The sequence below is a fragment of the Silurus meridionalis genome, chromosome 6, assembly GCF_014805685.1.
Source record: "Silurus meridionalis isolate SWU-2019-XX chromosome 6, ASM1480568v1, whole genome shotgun sequence".
Classification (NCBI taxonomy): domain Eukaryota; kingdom Metazoa; phylum Chordata; class Actinopteri; order Siluriformes; family Siluridae; genus Silurus; species Silurus meridionalis.
Window position 1 is genome coordinate 27,895,647 of NC_060889.1, and position 23,712 is coordinate 27,919,358.

General features: G+C 39.1%; 2 protein-coding genes across 4 annotated transcripts in view; one reads left to right on the forward strand and one right to left on the reverse strand.

The window, feature by feature from the left end:
* Positions 1 to 70: 70 nt before the first annotated feature.
* On the reverse strand, positions 71 to 4,024 carry LOC124387541 (myocilin-like). Its single transcript, XM_046851953.1, has 3 exons — positions 3,601 to 4,024; positions 3,331 to 3,426; positions 71 to 884 (listed from the first exon to the last, which is right to left on the reverse strand). The coding sequence occupies exons 1-3, from the start codon at positions 4,022 to 4,024 to the stop codon at positions 79 to 81; spliced, it is 1,326 nt and encodes a 441-aa protein (XP_046707909.1). The 3' UTR covers positions 71 to 78.
* Positions 4,025 to 11,616: 7,592 nt separating this feature from the next.
* The window catches only part of dnm3b (dynamin 3b), an 86,606-nt gene continuing 74,510 nt past the window's right edge, over positions 11,617 to 23,712 (forward strand). For 2 of the 3 annotated variants that reach the window (XM_046850676.1, XM_046850677.1), the window contains exons 1-5: positions 11,617 to 11,807; positions 12,048 to 12,449; positions 18,278 to 18,351; positions 21,505 to 21,654; positions 22,890 to 23,093. In XM_046850676.1, the coding sequence (XP_046706632.1) occupies positions 12,289 to 12,449; positions 18,278 to 18,351; positions 21,505 to 21,654; positions 22,890 to 23,093 (589 nt within the window). In that variant the 5' untranslated portion in view covers positions 11,617 to 11,807; positions 12,048 to 12,288. The remainder of the gene's footprint in view (positions 11,808 to 12,047; positions 12,450 to 18,277; positions 18,352 to 21,504; positions 21,655 to 22,889; positions 23,094 to 23,712) is intronic. The other variant, XM_046850679.1, reaches the window with a different exon arrangement.

Below are 23,712 nucleotides of genomic sequence, written 5' to 3' on the forward strand. Positions count from 1 at the left end.
ATTCGGGATATTTTCCCTGCCAAAGTAGAAACCACTGCAGGTCAGGGATTAGAAAGAGGGAAGAGCTGCTTCTTGTATCTAGAACGACGATTGTGAGCTGGCCCTCGTGAGTTTTACGTCGTAGGTGACCATGTGGAAATTGTCCCAGGAGTACAGCTTTCTTTTGGCTGCATTGTAGTCGATCATGCTGTTGTAGCCGTATCGGTTTCGGAACGGCACGTTCAGGGCTTTGCTCTGGCCGCTCGCCGTGTCAAAGCTAAAATTGAGGGTGGTGCTGTTGGCTCTGTAGCTCGCCACCGTGTACAGCCTGCCGCACACCATGAAAGCATTCGCCACTTTCTTCTTCTGGATGTTGGTCTCCCAGCTCCTGGTCACTTTCAGGTTCTCGGGATCGAGCTGCGAGATGACGATGGCTCCGCGGGCCTTTTCTGTGCTGTAGATGGCCCATAGTCCTTTCTCGTCTGCGGCCAGGTCGATATCAGTGTAACCACCCCAGGAGTACGGGTATTGGCCATGGAATCCAGGATATGGCAGGTCTCTTTGGGCCACAACGTCCTCTCGGGTGAGGTCATACCGCAGAAGCGTGGGGCTCTGTTTGCGCTGGTAGTAAAGGGAACCCCGGTACACAGTGGCTCCAGTACTTTCCATCGACTCTGGAAGAAGCAAGACCTTCATGGGGTAGCCTCGAGCAAGCTGTTCCAGGTTTTCATAAGCATAGAGTTCTCGTACTTCATTGCTCACGGTTTCGACACGCCAAACCGTGTCCGGCCCATACGGAGCTCCTGGAGACTTGGGGTCCTGGAACCACATCCCGTATTTTCCTGTGATGCTGTTCGCCTTTTGATGGGTCTCAGGCTCCCCAACAGCAACAAGTTCCCCACAATCTTTCAGGAAAAAGAAGTTTCGAATCACAAAAACGACCTGGGCACAGTGCACTTTAAATTCCAGGTCTATATCGGTTTTTCTCAGTTGCTTTGGAGCATTTCTCGAATCATTCTTAATATTTGCAAACCAGTAACTACATTTCCCAAAACAAACAACACAACAGATTGGATCACTTGCAAAAGCCTGTACTCTTCTTAGTTCATCTCTTAAAATTGGGGTTGCAAAACTGGAAATTCAACATGGGAATTAATGTCAATAAAATTTTAATTTACAAGTAACCTATAACATTGAACTCTTGCAGGATAATTTTGGTTAAAACAACCAGATTTAATGCAATTTTTTGTTGAATTCCTACCTGCACATTCATCAATCACGTGCACACAGCACACTTACTGTAGCGCCGCTGAGGCCACGCCCCCTACAAGGAGATCGTTGTGGACTACACAGGGACCAGAAAAACACAAACACACACACATATTAACGATGATGAGGTTAAGAGGGTAAACAACGTCAAATTTCTGGGTCTGCACATCACAAAGGATTTACCATGGACCATTAACACATCCTACTTTTTGAAGAAAGCTCAGCAGAGGCATTTTCCCTGAGAAAGCTCAAGAAGGCCAAAGTACCCTCTTAGCTTTTAGTGAATTTCTACAGGAACAGGATAGAGAGCATTCTCTGCCACTGCCTTACAATGGCGTACACCAGCTGCACAGAGGATTGTGGGAACCAAGCTCCCCAACCTCTACATGGTTTATGCTAGCCGTCTACACAATAGAGCTAGCAACATCATCAAGGATTCAACCCGTCCAAGACACAGACTGTTTGTGCCCCTTCCATCAGGCAAAAGATTCAGAACACACACTAACAGACTGAGGAACAGCTTCTTTCCCAGAGCAGTAGCCTGTATTACCCCAACACACACACACACACACACACACACACACACACATTCAAACACATAGCTGCTAAGAACTAAGGAAGACATAACAAACCAAGCTGCCTGCCTCTTTTCCCATGTTGCTGCTAATGCACCACTTGACACTTTACACCCAGACTGCTGTTATTTCTTTATATATTATTATTATTATTATTATTATTATTATTATTATTATTATTAGTTAGCAGTTATTAGCATAACTTGTGCAATATTTCATTATTTCTGATAATCCTGTTTGCACCAAGTCCCACTCATATGTTCATATTTTTGTCTGCTTGACAGGACCAGACAAATGTGTGTATCGTGTATTAGAGCATTTAAACGTGGTGCTTTGAGTCCAATTCTCTCATACTGACCACTGGATGTTCTACATGGACATCATGGTAAAGACTTTGAGAATCAGAATTGTTGCTCTGCACAAAGATGCCCAGGCTGTAAGAAGATTTGTAACACCCTGAAACTGAGTTACAGTACAGTGGTCAGGGTCATACAGAGGTTTTCCAAAACGGGTTCCACACTGAACAGACCTCGCAAGGGTCCATCAAAGAAGTCGAGTCCTTATGCTGTGCATCAGGTGCAGAAGCTGCTTCTGTAAACAGACACATGAGAGCTGCAGCATTGCTTTAGAGGTTGCAGAAGGAGCCTCTTCTGAAGCTGGCTCACAAGAAACCCGCAAACTGTTTGCTGAAGACGACCTGTCCAAGAGCATGAATTACTGGAACCATGTCCTGTGGTCTGATGGGACTAAGATAAACCTGTTTGGCTCAGATGATGTCCAGCATGTGTGGTGATGCCCTGGTAAGGAGAACTAAGAAAATTGTGTCTTGCTAACAGTCATGCATGGTGGTGGTAGCATCATGTACTTGGGGTGCATGAGTGCTGCTGGTGCTTGGAGCTGCAGTTCATTGAGGGATGGATTCCAACATATACTTCGACATTCTTTAGAAACTGGGGCGAACGGCAGTTTTTCAACATAATAATGACCACAACTAAAGGTGAAGTTGATGGAGTGGCCAAGTATGTCTCCAGACCTGAACCCTATTGAGCACTGTCGGGATCCTCAAGCAGAAGATGCTTCTTCATGTGTCTAACATCCAACAGAAGATTTGAAGGGTGTACTCACTTTTGTGAGATATTGCACTTAATGAACTGATGCCGAGATGATTTGGGGGTTGAAACTATTCAGGTGAGAACCAGGTTAATATATTTTGATCAACATGACATCATTGATAATGTAGGAAACAGCACACACTTGTATACACTCAATTAAATGAATGTACCAAAGCATTCGCAAATGTTAATTTCAAACGCACAACAAATTGATTTTATGATGTGCACAAGTGACTGCACGATGTGGAGGTTCGAGAATTTCATTTCTGATCTGAGAAACGCTCCAAAGCTCCTGAGAAAAACTGCAAAAAAAAAAGCTTTTTCTAAAGCATGCCATTGCCACCGGTCGCTGATCTACAGAGTTGAGCGGTTTTATAAAGCAGAAGTTGTCAGACCTGCAGAGTTTTGGAGGTCCTCCTGAACTTTAGGAGGAACTGGAACTTCAGAAACCTCAGCCTTCATTTCCAGAAATGCACCACTCACAGCAGGACCTACAGAAGAAACAGTGACAAATTCGAAATTCGTCTGAAAATGTAAAACTTATATCATTCTCGATGGCTAACATCCAGAACATCTCCCAATAATGAGTATTTTCCTAATAATCTTACTTGCAATGATCTCTCTCGGCTAGGTTTTTAAATTCATAACACCATTGAAATCCTCACCGCTGCCTCGATTGACGGCGAAGCGATCCTCTGAGTTGGGGAGCGACAGACACGGTTTCTCTCTGAGCTTTTCTGTCTCCATCGTGAGCTCCTCCACTTGTCTCTGTAGCTCCTTCACTTTCACGTCCAGCTGCTCTTTCTCCTGGAGAAGCTGCCTCATCTCGTCCATGTCTCCAGGCGTCCTCAGTGTCTCTGTGAGTGTCTCGGCCCCCAACACCCTGCTCACCACGGCCTCCAGTAGTGTTATACGAGCGCTCAAGTTTTCTGTCTCCATGGTGCCAGGGCAGCTGGATTCCACCGGGCTGTCCACGCTAAAGGTGTACTGGCAGCGACCGTAGCGGTCACCAGACCTGCGGAACGAGGCTCGGTCCTGACCCTGGACATGAACCATGAAGACAACCAACAAGGCAAACCTCATCCACATGGTTAGGAACAAAGAGTCAGGTTTTTAAATAATGCCTAAGTGTCAAAAAGTCCAAAAGTCAAACTGCTTCTTCAGTTGCTGTCTATTCTTTGAAGGCAACGCGGTGGAAGGTGGAGATATATAAGGTCAGCTCCTAAACTGTGGGAGGAGAAAGAGAGGGAGAAACAACACAGCACTCTGGATTCTGGTCATATGTTGTCGTTTAGTTTTTTTCTTTTAATAGCAGCTCTGAAATGTCCAAATTCGATTTTTTTTTTCTCATCCACATCCAACCTGCATTTAAATGCTTTTAAGGAGTGGTATAAATAAATGGATCGGATAAAGACAATAAATTATGATACAAATAAAAAAAAAGAAAAATGTAATTCATACGAATAAAACTAGAATGTGCAACATAACAAAACATCACAATCAAATAAAAAATTATATATTATTGTTTTTAAACAATAGGAACTTTCCATTGACATGGATTTAAAATAAAAATTGTTGATATGATGAAGGTTTATGGAAAGAGTCTCCAGAGTTAGTGGTTTGACCAGAGGTAAAAAAAAAGAATAAATAAAAAAAAAAAATATATATATATATATATATATATATATATATATATATATATATATATATATATATATATATATATTAAAAAGAAGTGTTTATTTATTTATTTATTTATAAAGTTATGTATTTATTAAGTACATATGAAGGCAAATACATTTGTACTTTTACTCAAGTGAAAGTTTAAAGGGACACTTTTACTAGAGTCACATTTTACAGACTGTATCTCTATTTAAACTCAATCACATGGTTTGCACACTAAAGCTGCTTTGAGACAATATCCACTGTTTAAAGATCTCTAGAATCGAGCTAATAATTTTGATGGACGCTCCTCAGCATTACATGCAGATTTGACATATTGCATTTGAATAAGAGGAATAAAATGCTTCGAATAAATTTGATTGTTTTCCTTTAACAGAATTACACAGAGTTGTATTCTATACACAACCCCTGTGTTTTAATGTTCACCTGACTTGAAGGTCATGTGACCACAAAAAGGCATTAAAAGTACCAAAAAAAAGCATTTTTATTGGGTTTTACATCCATCGACTACACCATGGGTAAATGAATATACTAAGAAACAGTTTATAGGCTATTTGAGGGATATTAGAGGGGTGTATTTGCACATTGTACATCTGTTAAATCAGTTTTGATGTACATCTGTGAAAAGTGTTTGGAAGTGTCCGGAAATGTTCATGTGGGAAAGACGTTCTTCTATTCCCATAGTGTGTGTGTGTGGGGATGCATTCATATTTCTGTATGTAAAAGTAAACTGGACCTAAAAACCTAATCAGCTGCAATTCAGCAAATTGCACTATAACACTTATTAGAACAAACATTGTGCCAGTGAACGATTATCGTCCAAATTCTTCTACTGGCTCCATCAGATATTTGACAAGTATTTCTATTGCATATAAGGAAATTTTTAATTTCTTTCTTTTGGTTGTCAGTTATGGCTATCATTCATGTAGTGTACTCAGTGATGCATCTGGTGAGGTGGTAGTTTAGTGGTTAAGACATTGGACTTTGGATTGGAAGGTTGTTATGGAGGTTAAATCCCAGCCACACTAAACTACCACTCCTGGGCCCCTGAGAAAGGCCCTTAATCCTATAGCTGTTCAGTTGCGAACCAGACATAGTCTCTGATAAATGTTTGTAGGAATCTCCTTTTTTATGATTTCTCCATTCAATTTAAAATATAAACTCATGAGACATGCGGTTTTTAACACAACATTTCAATTCAGGAAATTTATATTCACGGTACTTAATCATCTATAACTTTCTATCACTTATTATCTCTTTGTGCATTATCAACTTTGAATAATGGTAAAGCTCAAACTGTCTTCTTTTCAAAGATATTTTAATTGCGTATGTAGCCCACTTTTATCAGGAACTGTTAACATTTAAAGTTAGATCGGACATTTTTAGATTTAAATCCCAAAAGCTGTGGTGAAGGCTAACAGTAGTTTTGAGTTTTGTTAACAGTAATTTTGTAAAGTAAACACCAACTTTTAAATGTATTTGGTTGTGTTTAAATCTTGAACAAGCCAAAAATCTAATCAGCGATTTCATTCGAAATCCATCATAAACTCATATGGATCACTGGGTGCTTTTCAAAAGCAACAAAAGAGTTATACAATTCACAAAGACAATCAGTGCAGAATAACACCATCCCGACCGGCTTGACCAAATCTGCCTCACCCCACCCCCTGTTCTACAAAACTGCCTGCAGTCTCTGAATATGTTGCCCTCATATTATTTAGCATTTGTGTAAATGGAACCAAAGTGGGCAATTCTTCCTCAAAAAAGACCACTAATGACATTTCCTTCTACCTCCAGATTAGTACTGTTAGATTGGAAATATTGTGCAATTCAGGCCTGTTCGAATTTGGTATCGTGAGATTTTGATTACTGCATAAAGTATAATTCAACTAATAGATCGTTAATTTTCTTTTCGAAGGCATCTTTTGGGAACTGTGAATCGCATGAACGGTACAAACACAGACCCTGAGCACAGTAAAAATGTTAGGATTCTTTTCATGCACTGTTATATTTAACTGGTTGTAGTGTGTGTGTGTGTGTGTGTGTGTGCGAGGTGAAAAAGTGGGGGATCAGAATCCCTTAGAAGATAAAAGAGTTTGTAAAATAAAGTGAGGCAAGAATCTGACACCGGGTCAAGTGTAACTAATGACCCCTGAATTACTGCGGCGTCGGGTTACACTGGATGCACATCCTGTACCGCCTGCAGTTTCTTTCAGTGAAGGATATAAAGGAGTGGAGTTTCCAAAAGTTCACCCCAGTTGTAAAGAAGGCCATTTTGTTTGCGAGCAGCTCATATGTTGATCGGTTCCTCAGTCCAAACTGTATGGAAGTACTGGTGGTTACATAAGCATGGTGGTCAAGGTAGTGATGTTCTGAATAGGTTTGGAGGGTGTAATCAAGAGTTATGATGAACTGAATGCAGGTGTTGACAAGCGAAGATTCTTCCCTGACACACCTCTTTCATATAAAGGTAAACCAGCATTTTACTTGTCACATGTGAAATTCATTCTTCTCATATTCCAAATGATGTAAGGAAGCTGGGGTCAGAGTGCAGGGTCCGCCATACAGGATACAGCACCCCTGGGGGTAGGTTAGAGGTTTAAGAGCCTTGCTCATGGGGCTAAAGAGTGGCAGCTTGTTGATACAGGGGCTTGAATCTCCAACTTTCTGATCAGCAATCCCAGAGCCCTAACCACTGAACTTCCTCTTCCCCCTTTCATCGTTCTACATCAAGCTCTAATGTAATTCCACAAATGTTTGGAATTCCACTTTAATGGTGTCTAATAGTATACTATTTGGAAGTTAAAGGCCGTTCTGTTGTAAAAAAAAAAAAAGTCTTTGGTATTCTAATAGTCGCTCAGCTGTACATAAAGAGCATCCTATAATCTAGTGTTTTGCCATCCCTGGGCATCTGTCTCCGAGGACGAAGTGGAGACACATAAAGATGGTCTTTTATCAACATGAATCAAAATATGTCATAAGTAATTACTTTGTTTTTTTTCTTAACAGGAAAGCAGTGCAACCCCATCTTGTCCCCAGGCATATTGGGGCTTCTTAGGCTTTGTAATTGTCTTGTCACTTTAACTTTGATCTTTTCTTTCAAGGCATCAGAAGGACATCCAAATGGACGTCTGTGTAAATCTCTACAGGAACCTTTTACGGTATTTACAGTACTTTGTACATTTTGGAAGCTGCCCACATGTCCAAGTTGATGTCTTTTGCAAATTGTGATGCAGGAATACCTCAAGCTTGGCCAGATCAGGTATCTCTTCTTACATGCTATGTAAGCTCTTCTTTTTTTTTAAATCCGTCTTGTGTATATTTTGACTTTATACATAAGTTTGTTGTCCTGTTAGAACCATTTCCACTCTTTCACATGTGGTCTTCTTGGATAATAATGTTTAGGTCGTCATCTATCCCACCAATAAACCCTGGCCGGTCTTTCATTTTCATAGTTATTAAAAGCAAGCTACCACCACCATGTTTCACAGTAGGCATTTAAAGCCTTATTATTATGATCAAAGAACAATTTTCTATGAATTATGGAAACCTTTTTTGTCCTCTTCACCCCTGGATCTCTCCTGCCTAAAGTCTGAAACCTATTGACATCACCACTAAATGCTGAGTTTCTCTCTCCTGAGATGTTTTTTTTTACTGCAGTTGTATTTGGTTGATGCTTGTTGGTGGGTCTTTCGGTCTTTTTTATGTTCTGTCACATCATGATTTCTTCATTTCCAATCCATTTTGACAGTCAATAATTATAGACCTATTGCTTTGTTTTCTACATAGAAATAACCTTTAGGAAATAATACGTCATAGATTCAGTGGATGGTGTTTAGTTTGCATCGTTCCTCACATCATTTATAGCATTTTAATAGCTTTTTAATATACTTTAGGAGTGTGTAGCATTTCCGGCTTACAACCCCAAAGTCAACAGTGTAAATTTGGTAAAGAATGAATTTGTATTGAAATTTAATTGTATTGTTTTCTTTTAGAAAATAATCGATTTTTGATCCAATGATCCAATTGCCCAGTTGTGGAAAATTCTGTGTGGTTCAAAAAGAAAAAAGAAGGAAAGAGTTCTGTTTCCCTAAATTAGAGTTTTGAGCAGTTCTCGAGAAAAAATAAATAGATAGTTGTTTGTGCAACTAGCAGGTGATCAGAAATGTTCCTACCATGTTCCTGGGTTAGTCTGACAATTTCACCTTAGTCAGTGTTCATCTCACTTGGGGTTTTGACTCACTATCTTGATATTAAATTTAACGTTGCTCCAGCAAGAAAAAACCTATATATACAGTATATGTTCTTCTTCTACTTTTGGCTGCTCCCATTAGGGGGCGCCACAGCGGATCATCGGTCTTCATACCCCCTGTCCTCTACATCTGCCTCTTTCACACCAACCACCTGCATGTCTTCTCTCACCACATCCATAAACCTCCTCCTTGGTCTTCCTCTTTTCCTCCTTCCTGGTGTCTCCATCCTCAGCATTCTCCTACTGATATACCCCATGTCCCTCCTCTGCACATGTCCAAACCATCTCAATCTCACCTTCCTCACCTTGTCTACAAAACATCCTACATGCGCTGTCCCTCTAAAAAACTAATTTCTTATCCTGTCCATCGTCGTCACTCCCAACGAAAACCTCAACATCTTCAGCTCTGCTACCTCCAGCTTCACCTCCTGTCTTTTCATCAATGCCACTGTCTCAAATCCATACAACATCTCAGGTCTCACCACAGTCCTATAAACTTTCCCTTTCACTCTCACAGATACTCTTCTATCACAAATCACTCCTGCCACTCTTGTGAATGTGTGTGTAGGATGGTTGGTGATTGATTTTACATGCTGGATTCTAGAAATGTATGAGAATTGGACCTTTATGAAGCACTAAAGTATGTTCTTTTGTATGGATATGAGTATGACTTGCTCCTCATGTTTTTCCTCTGACCTGAACTCTAATTCTGTAGAATAAAACATTGCAAAAATGACCTGTTTTCCTCATTACAAACACATCGAGAACCGTCCAACAACTTGAGACCTGCTGATGATTAATGAGGCGGTAGCTCAGTGGTTAAGGCATTTGACTTTGGATCGGAAGGTCACAGGTTCAAATCCCACTATCACCAAGCTGCCACTGCTGGGCCCTTGAGCAAAAGCCCTAAGACCACCCCATGCTCAGTTGTAAGTCGCTCTGGATAAGGGCAACTGCCAAATGCCGCAAATGTAAATTAACCGAGTCTGCAAAATTACAAAATACAATGAGGGGAAAATGTTCTCTAAACCACCCAGGATTTTATTCTCGCTGGAAACCTGCCTCCACATAATTATAACCAGCAGACTTTTGCCACCCGTCGCTAACTTTTGTGGACTTCAAATGGAGTCAGTTTTCACCACACACACGTTTATGTGTCAACGTATTTTTCTAAGCAGAACCCCAGAACGCTGAGCGTTTTACAGTGGACAGAAGGTCCAACGTTTTACCACGTCCTTAAGCCATGATCTGTTCTACATATGGCCTCTCTGGACAGTGTGTCCTGTCTGTAGGTGCTTTATGTCTTATTTGTCTCGTGTTGGGTTTCCTGCAAAACTACAAGACATCTTGCTTATCATATCCCGCTGTGCTGTTTCTATTAACAAGCTTTCTTCCTTTTCTATAATATATATTTCCTTGTGACATTGTGACATATACAATGTTTTTCAATTTGAATGAAGCTAATTCCCATTTCCAGGATCTAAATGTAATATTGAATGTCTGAGGAGATCCCTGGAAGGTATTTTATCCCATTATCCCAAATACATTTGATCAAATATAGGAACACCAGATTATATATATATATATATATATATGGGAAATATGATCACATATATATATATATATATATATATATATATATATATATATATATATATATATATATATATATATATATATATATGGGAAATATGATCACATATATATATATATATATATATATATATATATATATATATATATATATATAATATATATATATATAGGCCATGCTAGAGGTCATGAAGGGAAGATATAGGCACTAAATGTATACATTCTTACACAACTTTATAACCTCTTCATCTGTCTAAGAGACAATGGCCATTGTTCAAATCGCTCTACAAGTAAAAATGAAAGCATCAGACGCTAAATACAAGATCACCAGGAAAGGTTTTCACATATCCCTTCTTCTCAGGAGTATACTGTATATTGTACGTACATGACAAAAAACCCCATCATGATTACTGGCAGTAGAGCCAACAGAGACCTGGCAGTGTAGTGTGAAGTTCAGCAGGGTGGTGGTAGATGGGTTTTGGAGAAAAGCTGGCCCTTCTGGTTCTGGTGCATTACTTTTTGAATGAAAGGAGGTTGTGATTGGAATGTAAGAAGTCTCTGATGATGTTACATGCTCTGCGTAGACGTCTGCTGTTGTGAAGATATTCAATAGCAGGTGCCAGTGAAGGTGTGAGGACATGTCTTGATAGTAGATTTGTGGTTAAGGCATTGGACTTTAGAGCTGAAGGGCATAAGTTCAAATCCCTGGCCAACAGTACGGCACTTTAGATAGTGCTTTGTCCCTATTTCTTTACTTTAATAATAATAATAATAATGATAATAATAATAATTATGAACATTATTATTATCATTATTATTACTAATATTATTTATGGTTAAATGTTAACAACAACAACAACAACAACAACAACAACAACTATTATTATTATTATTATTATTATTATTATTATTATTATTATTATTATTATTATTATTATTGAAATCCAGTCCCCCGCGATGCGCACGACGAGACGCGCAGTGAGACGCAGGCGGCGGAAAAAAGGGGGCGGGTTTTATTTCGTCCCCGTTTCCTCATGCTCAATCCAATAAGATCGCTCGGTGGAGCCGTGTGCGCACTGTGATTGGTCAGGCCGCGTGTCGGTCACTTTTCCCCCCGCGCCGTGCGTCATCGGTGTGTCTGCGTTACAGGGGCGATTAATCTGTCATTGGAGAATTACATAGTCTCCGGTTCGGGACGTGATGTCCCTCTAACGCGCAGATGCACCCGCGGTTTAACCCGTTCCCAATCAGACCCAGGGACAGGCCTTGAGACAAGAACACTGGAGCTCTCCATCTTCATCAGGATTAGGCTGGTGGGATTAATCCTCACGGCTGGGATAGACGGTAAGAGCGTGTTTTGATTATTATTATTATTATTATTATATTTTGGAGTGGGTTTGTGCGCTCTCGGGCGTCCCATTTAGGCAAAACAATGGCCATCATTGTGAAATATTATTTTTTAACCAAGCAATCGGTGGTTATGTGCTGATCCCTTCAGTGCCCTTGAAAAAAGGGAGAAAAAAAAAAACAGGATCGGTGTTGAACCGACTGCGCAGTTTCATCCTTCTGCGTCTTTCTCCTCAGAGGAATCGACGCTCAATGGCTTCTTGATGCGCAAAGGTCAACATCAGCATCAGCACCAGAATCAGCACCAGCTTCAGCACCAGAATCAGCACCAGCATCCTCTCTAGCTCACATTCCCAAATCTCTCTCTCTCTCTCTCTCTCTCTCTCTCTCTCTCTCTCTCTCTCTCATTTCATCACCCACACAAACACACACACACACACACACACACACACACACACACACACACACACACACCATCATGGGGAACCGAGGCATGGAGGACCTGATCCCGTTAGTGAACCGGCTGCAGGATGCCTTCAGCAGCATCGGGCAGAGCTGTAATCTCGACCTGCCGCAGATCGCCGTGGTCGGAGGCCAGAGCGCCGGGAAAAGCTCCGTGCTGGAGAACTTCGTTGGAAAGTAAGCTGCTGTTGAGATGCTTCAGTCTATAAATAGTCCTTTGTTTTAGGAGCTAAGATTTGGCAGTCACATCTTTTTATGATGATCTTGTTGCTTTAGTGTATGATTTATTAATCCTCCATCAAACGTTCTTTGGAGGAGCGCGTAGGTCATAGACCATGTGTGTCTTTATCCAAAAAAAATTGTGATAGAAATGTTTGGTGATAATGTAGTTGATTTTATGTAGAACCTTCAAAAGTAGCTTCTCAAGATGATTTTTGCGTAGGAATCATATCGATACCAAACATAGAAAATAAGTTTTTCGAAAACGTAATTTCTGATGTGTTTTTAGAAGATAATTAGAAAAAGCCTTATAACCCATGGGGTGTAAACAAGTCTGAGAAACAACTACAAAAACCTGGCTGAGGAGAGTGAAGGTTACTTTTTGTGGTGTCAGGAATAGTCTGAAGGAGTCAAGAGGGTTAGGAGTATCAGAAGGAGTCAGAAGCATCAGGAGGAGTCAGTAAGGGTCAGGAGGATTTTGGTGGAGTCAGAAGAGTCAGGAGGTGTCAAGAGGGTAAGGAGGAGTCACGAAGAGTCAGGAGGAGACGGGAAGCGTTAGGAGTGTCAGGAGGAGTCAGGACGAATCAAGAGTCAGAAAGAGTCAGGAGGAGTGAGGAGGAGACAGAAAGAGACACGAGGAATCACAAGAAGTCAGGAATATTCAAGAGGAGTCTGGTGGATTCAGGAACGGTCAGGACGAGTCAGGAGGAGTCAGGTGGATTCAGGAAGAGTCAGGAGGATTCAGGAATGGTCAGGAGGAGTCAGGAGGAGTCTGGTGGATTTAGAAAGAGTCAGGAGAAGTCAGGAGGGTGAGCGGTCAGACAAATCCTGCATAGTCGGTTCATGTCAACCTTTATAGTGTACATCATCTGAGAACCTGAGAGCAGGTCAGTGTAAGAATTGTAAAACAGGAGTAATATGATCTCTAGTCAGGATTGTTGCTGCTGAGATTTCTGACATATTGTTATTTTTGGAGGTAGTAGCTTAGTGGTTAAGCTATTGGTTCTGAAGGTAATGAGTTTAAATTCCAGCCACACCAAGCTGCCATTCTTGAGCCACTAATCTGCCACCTACTTTCTCTGCAAATCTGCTTTGGGATATTATTTATCGATAAAAGCGAAACACAAATAATTATAAGAAAAAAAAGAATAACAAATGAAACTGAATTGAATGATCCAGAAACACCACGTGGTATTGTACATGTGCACACGTCTCTGTGGGAGTTTAGACTCACTGGAATGAATATGAACCCCTGGGTTGGAGTTGCACTGCCGTCTGGGCCGCTTTTAGAGCGAATGAATAATTCAAGAATATGATGAATTCCACAGCACCGATAAAATCTTGATTCCTATTGGTCAGAATGTCAGGGGGTGTTCATTTCATTACATATTTTAGATACGATTCAGTTGTGGGTTTCTTTTGTTTATCTTTTTTTTCTTTACAGTAGCTCTCTTTTTCTCTCTCTCTCTCTCTCTCGCTCTCTCTCTTTCTCTCTCTATCACTATTGCATGTTTTTTTCTACCCCCTCAAGTGCAGAAACTTTCGCTTGACTCTATTTTAATTGCAGCTCTTCAAGAGCACAATTAATAACATAGTGTCATATCTATAGACATTTCCCCCAGAACACTGTATCACAAGTGCATTACTGTAAGGGCATCCTAGAGGGCACTTTATCACATTTCTTAAAGTAAGATCACTCTACTGAACACTGTATTAAATTTGCTTCACAGTTAGGGCATACTAGAGGGCACTTCATCACATATACTTTACTGTAAGTGCATCCTAAAGGGGCACTTTATCGCATTTTATTTATAGTATGATCACCCTACAGGGCACTGCATCACATTTGCTTCACTGTAAGAGCAACCTACAGGGCACTTTATAACATTTATCACAAGTATGATCACCCTACAGGGCACTTTATAACATTTATCACAAGTATGATCACCCTACAGGGCACTTTATAACATTTATCACAAGTATGATCACCCTACAGGGCATTTTATAACATTTATTATAAGTATGATCACCCTTAAGGGCACTGTATAACATTTGCTTCACTGTAAGAGCACCCTAGGGGGCACTATAGTACATTTATTAATAGTATGATCACCCTACAGGGCACTGTATCACATTTGATTTATAGTATAATCACCCTACAGGGCACTGTATAACATTTGATTTATAGTATGATCACCCTACAGGGCACTGTATCACATTTGATTTATAGTATGATCACCCTACAGGGCACTGTATTACATTTGATTTATAGTATGATCACCCTACAGGGCACTGTATCACATTTGATTTATAGTATGATCACCCTACAGGGCACTGTATAACGTTTTATGTATAGTATGGTCACCCTACAGGGCACTGTATAACATTTGATTTATAGTATGATCACCCTACAGGGCACTGTATCACATTTGATTTATAGTATGATCACCCTACAGGGCACTGTATTACATTTGATTTATAGTATGATCACCCTACAGGGCACTGTATCACATTTGATTTATAGTATGATCACCCTACAGGGCACTGTATAACGTTTTATGTATAGTATGGTCACCCTACAGGGCACTGTATCACATTTGATTTATAGTATGATCACCCTACAGGGCACTGTATAATGTTTTATGTATAGTATGATCACCCTACAGGGCACTGTATCACATTTAATTTATAGTATGATCACCCTACTGGGCACTGTATAACGTTTGATTTATAGTATGATCATCCTACAGGGCACTGTATCACATTTGATTTATAGTATGATCACTCTACAGGGCACTGTATCACATTTGATTTATAGTATGATCACCCTACAGGGCACTGTATTACATTTGATTTATAGTATGATCACCCTACAGGGCACTGTATAACGTTTCATGTATAGTATGATCACCCTACAGGGCACTGTATCACATTTGATTTATAGTATGATCACCCTACAGGGCACTGTATCACATTTGATTTATAGTATGATCACCCTACTGGGCACTGTATAATGTTTTATGTATAGTATGATCACCCTACAGGGCACTGTATCACATTTGATTTATAGTATGATCACCCTACAGGGCACTGTATCACATTTGATTTATAGTATGATCACCCTACAGGGCACTGTATCACATTTGATTTATAGTATGATCACTCTACAGGGCACTGTATCACATTTGATTTATAGTATGATCACCCTACAGGGCACTGTATCACATTTGATTTATAGTATGATCACCCTACAGGGCACTGTATAACGTTTTATGTATAGTATGATCACCCTACAGGGCACTGTATCACATTTGATTTATAGTATGATCACCCTACATGGCACTGTATAACGTTTTATGTATAGTATGATCACCCTACAGGGCACTGTATCACATTTGATTTATAGTATGATCACCCTACAGGGCACTGTATAACGTTTTATGTATAGTATGATCACCCTACAGGGCACTGTATCACATTTGATTTATAGTATGATCACCCTACAGGGCACTGTATAACGTTTTATGTATAGTATGATCACCCTACAGGGCACTGTATCACATTTGATTTATAGTATGATCACCCTACAGGGCACTGTATCACATTTGATTTATAGTATGATCACCCTACAGGGAACTGTATAACGTTTGATTTATAGTATGATCACCCTACAGGGCACTGTATAACGTTTTATGTATAGTATGATCACCCTACAGGGCACTGTATCACATTTGATTTATAGTATGATCACCCTACAGGGGACTGTATAACGTTTGATTTATAGTATGATCACCCTACAGGGCACTGTATAACTTTTGATTTATAGTATGATCACCCTACAGGGCACTGTATCACATTTGATTTATAGTATGATCACCCTACAGGGCACTGTATCACATTTGATTTATAGTATGATCACCCTACAGGGCACTGTATAACGTTTTATGTATAGTATGATCACCCTACAGGGCACTGTATCACATTTGATTTATAGTATGATCACCCTACAGGGCACTGTATCACATTTGATTTATAGTATGATCACCCTACAGGGCACTGTATCACATTTGATTTATAGTATGATCACCCTACAGGGCACTGTATCACATTTGATTTATAGTATGAATGCCCTCCTACATCCAAAGACGTCATGTGTGAAATTTGGGGAAAAAACACATATGGCTCTCGACCTTGTGATCAGAAGTCTAACATCTTGTAAGCCTGTAGGATGACTGTACAGTTAGTGGGCTGTTTATAAACAAATGAGGAGTTTATCAGACAATTGTCCTGAATATACAGTATTTTATAACTTGCCCACTGGTTTTGTGTGAGTGGTGTGAAAGCCTGCAGCTTCTGCTGTGATAAAAATCTCACTTCATGTTTCACAGCTGATAGAAATTATACAGAATAGACAGCCTACACACTAACACACACACACACACACACACACACACACACACACACACACACACACACACTGAATAGACAAATCCCACACTCTCAAATCACACAGAAGCCTGTGTGTGTGTGTGTGTGTGTAAGAGAAAGAAAAAGCGAGAGAAGCTCTATTTGCTTTCTTTATATCACTATATAGTATATAGGAGATCTCACTCACTCCTGTTCTCACTTATAAACTCACTATAACACATCTACTGTAGTTTCTCTTTCTATCCTTCCTTCCTTCCCTTCCTCCTTCCTCCTTCCGTCCTTCCTTCCTTCCTTTCTTCCTTCTTTCTATTGCTGTCCTTCCTTCCTTCCTTCCTTCCTTCCTTCCTTCCTTCCTTTCTTCCTTCCTTCTTTCTATTGCTGTCCTTTTTCCTTCCTCCTTCCTTCCTTCCTTCCTTTTTCTTTCTATTGCTCTCCTTTATTTCCTTTCTTCTTTCTATTGCTGTCCTTCCTTCCTTCCTTCCTTCTATTGCTGTCCTTTCCTCCTTCCTTCCTTCCTTCCTTCTTTATATTGCTGTCCTTTTTCCTTCCTCCTTCCATCCTTCCTTTCTTCTTTCTATTGCTGTTCTTCCTTCCTTCCTTCCTTCCTTCCTTCCTTCCTTTTTCTTTCTATTGCTGTCCTTTATTTTTTCTTCTTTCTATTGCTGTTCTTCCTTCCTTTCTTCCTTCCTTCCTTCCTTTCTTCATTTTTCTTTCTATTGCTCTTATTTATTTAATTCTTCTTTCTATTGCTGTTCTATTGCTTTTAATTCCTTCCTTCCTTCCTTCCTTCCTTCCTTCCTTCCTTCCTTCCTTCCTTCCTTCCTTCTTTCTATTGCTGTCCTTCTTTCCTTCCTTTCTTCCTTATATTTTCTTTCTTTCTTTCTTTCTTTCTTTCTTTCTTTCTTTCTTTCTTTCTTTCTTTCTTTCTTTCTTTTATGTTGTTTTCTTTTACTGGCTGCTATAAACAGTAATTCTCTCATCTCTCATTCTCTCGATCACTGGTCGTCATGTCACAGATGAAGCGTAAAATCGTAGATAAATTTAATCCCCGAAATCCTTTTTATACAACATGCTATAATGTAAGACTCCTCCCACAAACCACAGACCCTGATCCTAATCCTGACCCTCCTTCACAGTGACGCTCCTCTATCACTCTCTCCAGAACATCACCTGGTGCTTTTTTATCTCAGCTAATTACTCTTTCTTTCTTTCTTTCTTTCTTTCTTTCTTTCTTTCTTTCTTTCTTTCTTTCTTTCTTTCTTTCTTTCTTTCTTTCTTTCTTTCTTTCTTTGTTTCTTTCTTTCTTTCTTTCTTTCTTTCTTTCTCATTCCTTTTATATTCTTTTCTTTTCTTCCAAGGGATTTTCTTCCCCGAGGCTCTGGCATCGTCACTCGCAGGCCCCTGGTGCTGCAGCTCATCAACTCTATCACAGGTGAGAAGGCTGACCTTCTACACACACACACACACACACACACACACACACACACACTCACACCTCTGTAGTACACACAACCCACCGCTTTTACTGTTCAGCGTGTAGCAAAAAGATTGCCGTTCCAATACTTTTGAAACTTATATATAAAAGCTCATCAGATCAGATCAGGAATTATACGGAAAGATAAAGGAAAAGGAATTGCAAATTTGTATTTGCAATCGCAAATTTTTTTTGATTTTTGTAAAGCATCAACGTTTGCGTCTGGTTTTAGGCGAATTTCAAAATGCAAACGCAAAGTCCACTTGCAACTGTATTTCCTGTGTCATATTTTAAATAGCAATAATAATTACCACGTCTGCTTTTTTACTTTCTCAGCGTGGCATATGTAGCCTCCCAAAACTGCCTTGCCTGTCAATCAAGTGTCAGGGGTGGGACTATATGTATATGTGAGAAATAAATGCTGTTCCTTTATAAAGAAAAAATTGGAGGCACAACGCTCTGGATGCTATAGCAAGACATTTTCCCTTTACATGAACTCAGAGACACGTTCCAGCATGACAATCATGCCCAAAGCCAGCTTCATGAAGATTTGCCTTGCATGGGTTGGACGATGTGGAAGATCTTCTGTTATTGAGCTCTATCTCTATTGGAATGAATGTGAAAACTGACTGCACCCCAGGCCTCCTTAGCTCACCTACACCAGTACCTGGACTTTGTGGAACATCTTCCTAGAAGAGAGGAGCTTATTAGTACAGTTAGTGATTAAATGTGGAATGGGATCTTCAAAAAGAAGCACAAATCATAAGGAAGCATGTATACCTGACTAACCATAAGTGTGTCAAGTGTTGATTCCAGCAAAAATAATCCAAATATTTGCCCATATTGCATTGAAAAGGTCAAGGTTCCCTGGTGGTCTATCATACAAGTCCACATCACCATGTCGATATATTGATTCAGTTCATGTTTATATTAGGAATGAAAACATACGAGAGATGTCACAGTGGTAGAAGTATTGCTTCCTTCGCAGGCTAGCTTTTATTGTTTTATTTCTTTGATCTACAAATATTATTATTGATTTTTAGAAATACAGTGGAATATTAAAAGTCTACACATCCTTATAAAATCAAATTTAGCACAAATCCTTGGTCAAAAAGCAAAAATTCAATTACCCAAAGCACACATCAAAATCAACAAAAACATGGATAATCAAAGTCCAGGAATGGCCCAGCCAGAAACCAAACCTCGATCCCATCAAAAACCTGAGAAACCATCTAATAAGAGGTGGACACAGTTCACAATTTGAATGAATGTGAAGTTATTTTAGGTATAAAATTCTAAAGTCTAGATGTGACTAATTGGCATGGGTGCTTAGACTTATGCAGTCAGGGTGTTGTAGTTTTTTTTAAAATATAAAATATTCCCAATTATTAAATATTTCTTTTCTTTTACTGGATTTCTTTGTTGGAAGACTTGAAGACGTTTTATATCCATTGCACATGGAAGCAGGTCAAACAAAGCCTGGTTGTAGGCCAGTAGATCAAAATCATTCTGAGATGACCTTCACTGAAAGTTATAATGGAAAATGTTCTGGAAAATTCTTATAAAATGAGGCCGAGTCAGTGTCTGTGCAGTTACAGTACAGTCTAGCAGTGATCACTGAGTTTATTATGACATGAATTGACAAGTTTCCAGAACTGATTTTAACGTCCCCTTGTCAAATTCATCTCCTGATTTTGGAAAAGTTTTGGAGTCGGCACATGCAGGATAATGAGAGGAGATACACTACATGGACAAAAGTATTGGGACTCTTTCAGCCATATGTTTTTCTTTCCCAAACTGTTACCACATGATTGGAGCAACAGAATTGTGTTTCCACTCTTTGGATGCAGTAGCATGAAATCAAATTTTCTTGTGATCTCGACATAACAAACATTGTTCTCGTGATCAGTACTTAATTTTTCTGTGTATACGGGATATAAGATCATGTTATGGATCATGGATGATCACATTAGATTTAACTTTGATCTGGGACCCACTCAAACTGAAATCTGTGTCTGTGATTGATGGACAACTTACACATAAGTAAGAAGAAGACTGTCGGGTGTTTATCATCATGATAATTAGAAAACAACTTTTGTTATGTCGAGATCACCAGAAAACAACTTTTATGTCGAGATCACAAGAAAACAACTTTTGTTATGTCAAGATTTAAATAAAATTTTAATGATGACGAGAAAACAACTTTTGTTATGTTGAGATCACAAAAACAACTTTTGTTATGTTGAGATTACAAGAAAACAACTTTTGTTATGTTGAGATTTAAATAAAATTGTAATGATGACGAGAAAACAACTTTTGTTATGTCGAGATTGCAATATAATTAAGTCGTGATAACAAGAAAACAACTTTTGTTATGTCGAGATCAGAATAAATTAATTCAGGATAATGAGAATATAGCTCTTCTTATGTTGAGATCACAAGAAAACAAGAAAACAACTTTTGTTATGTCGAGATCAGAATAAATTAATTCAGGATAATGAGAATATAGCTCTTCTTATGTTGAGATCACAAGAAAACAAGAAAACAACTTTTGTTGTGATCACGAATACAAGAAAGAAAAAAATATTATAATGCTTCTTAGGACTTCCTGCCTTTCAATTGATTAACATTAATCAGCCTTTCATAGATTTCATAATGCATATACAGACCGATACAAATATTTCACCGTATTGTGGCTGCATTTAAGTGTTTGACAATCATGTGGTTAATTGGAAAGTAATGTTTAAGTTTTTACTTCAATGTAAGTAAATCTCTTTACACTGTCTGAATAGTAAAACATTTTCATTCTGCTTCTTTTAATTATAAAAAATCCAGTAAGCAGTTTGAGCCTCCATTATAAAAATACAGCTTTACTGTGTGTGTGTGTGTGTGTGTGTGTTAACTCTCGAGCAAAATCAGCTTGAGCTGATGAATGTAGGACGCCTCAAAAAGCAATTAAAACGAATTTCCCTAAAGGCTAAAAAAATTGCACTGAGAAGGGCTTTTGTGTTGAAGAAAGCAATGCATTGCAAGGGGCGTTCGGTTACGCACATAAACAGGGAATCATGTGAAAAATAAAAAAGAGTATTTGCCATTGTGTGTGATTTGCAGAATTTGCCGAGTTTCTCCACTGCAAAGGAAAGAAGTTCACGGATTTCGATGAGGTGCGGCAGGAGATTGAGGCCGAGACGGATCGAGTCACTGGAGCCAATAAGGGCATTTCTCCAGTTCCTATTAACCTAAGGGTGTGTTCCCCACATGGTACGTTCCATTCTGTACACACTACACTGCCATTTATATTATATAGTATTGTGGCAGAGGTATAAAATGTACCTGAAAACTGTACTTGAAAAAAAAGCATAGACACCTTACTGTAAAACTTAAGTTAAAATTCAGCAATTTTGATTTGACTTCAGTAAAAGTCTTCAAGTATCTGATTTGAACACTATTTGAATATTTGAGTCATATTGAACGTACATACACAAGTCCTCGACACCTAGACACATTAGTGAAAAGGTTTTATTTTCTAATTTGGGTCTTTAGATTCTTTAGCGTTTTCCTGCATGCGCACTACAGATCGTATTTCAGGTACTGAGTGAGTAGCTACAGTGACACTGCGCTAACTCTAGTTCCTTTTTTATACCCCGCATTGTTTTGTATGTTTTCAAGTTTCATAATTTTAAAAAATGCGCTGAAAGTTTGAGTTGGAGACCAAACACACTTGTGGTTTGCCACTTAATACGTTCATGAGGGAACTCAGATTTTAACTCTGTTCCGTACGTAAAAAGGTTTGCATTCGGTACACGTGTACACCGAACCAGAAGCCCTGAACGACATACACCATATGTAATTGAGTGTTTTTTTTGTGCACTTTTACTTTTTAAATAGGTTTTTAAAGTCTAATTTTAGATTTAATGAAGTATGATTTTTTCGAAGTATTGTACTTAATTAATTGATGGGTGAAGAACAAACGCACTAAACTCACAAGAAAGACTGGAATGGAGACGGAAAAAGACAATAATCATAAATTAAATTAAAACAGGATTTTGTTTTTGCTGTGAAACTTCATAACTCACAATATAATTGAGTCATGAACTGTAGTGTTTCATTATTTTTATAAATTTTTTTGTTATTGCACTTCAATTGGCAAAGGTGTTATTTCACTTAAGAACTAGTTTTGCGATTTATATCTCATTGTCCTTTTCAGAAAATTTTTAATGAGCTACTTTTTACTTTTCCTTGAGTAGATTTTTAGACAGATATTGTACTTGAGTAAAATTTCATTAAAGTAACAGTAACAGTCAGAATATTTTACGACAATGCGATTTTTACTGTATAATGCTATTTATTTATTTATTTATTTATTTATTTATTTATTTATTTATTTATTTATTACATCCAGTATTTCTTTGTCTTACACATCATGTATCCAGAACTGGTTAAAATAAACCTAGCTGATAATGAACAATATTGAGGATATATTTTCCTTTGTTCAGTGTTGAACCTGACTCTGATCGACCTACCGGGGATCACCAAGGTGCCGGTGGGAGACCAGCCTCCAGACATCGAGCAGCAGATCCGTGACATGATCATGCAGTTCATAACCCGAGAAAGCTGCCTCATCCTCGCCGTCACACCCGCCAACACCGACCTGGCCAACTCCGACGCCCTTAAACTGGCCAAGGACGTGGATCCTCAGGGTGAGACAGCTCCAGATATAGTGATATACGCGATGTTCTGCTGAAGGTCCAGCACAGCGTTTGTGGACACCTGATCATTAGATTCATATGGCATCCCATTCCATATTTGCTGTTATAATTTGCATATGCACACCTACAGAAGATATTTCACTAGATTTTGGAGTGTGCTTAAAAAGATTTGTGATTTCCTATTCAGCTTCAAGAGTGGTAGTAAAATCAGGTACTGATAATGGTGAGGTGAGGCGGCGTGGGGTGCAGTAATTGTTCCAATTTGTCCTTATAATGTTGGAGATCTGTAGCAGGAGATCTTCCACTCCAAACCTATGTAAAGCATATCATCATGGAGCTGGCGTTGTGCACAGGGGCATTGTCATGCTGGAACAGGTTTGGGTCTCCTAGTTCAAGCGAAGGGAAAACCACTCTCAAAAGAAGGCTGTAGAGTTTATCTTTGGTGATTATAAAGTTTATGGAGACAATCTTTAATGGAGATCAGTTACATCAGTGGTCCCCAACCCCCGAGCCAATTGGTACTGGGCCGCACAGATAGAATACATAACTTATATTATTTTTGTTTTATTCATTATCTGATTTTGAACAATGTTTTATTCTGGAAAATTAC

Excerpts from the sequence above, each read along its gene's own strand:
- LOC124387541 (XM_046851953.1), bottom strand. The coding sequence starts at position 4,024 with ATGTGGATGAGGTTTGCCTTGTTGGTTGTCTTCATGGTTCATGTCCAG. Across the intron at positions 3,427-3,600 it reads CGCCGTCAATCGAGGCAGCG|GTCCTGCTGTGAGTGGTGCA; the intron begins GTGAGGATTTCA and ends TTTCTTCTGTAG. Across the intron at positions 885-3,330 it reads GGACCTCCAAAACTCTGCAG|ATTGTGGGGAACTTGTTGCT; the intron begins GTCTGACAACTT and ends TTTTCCTGAAAG.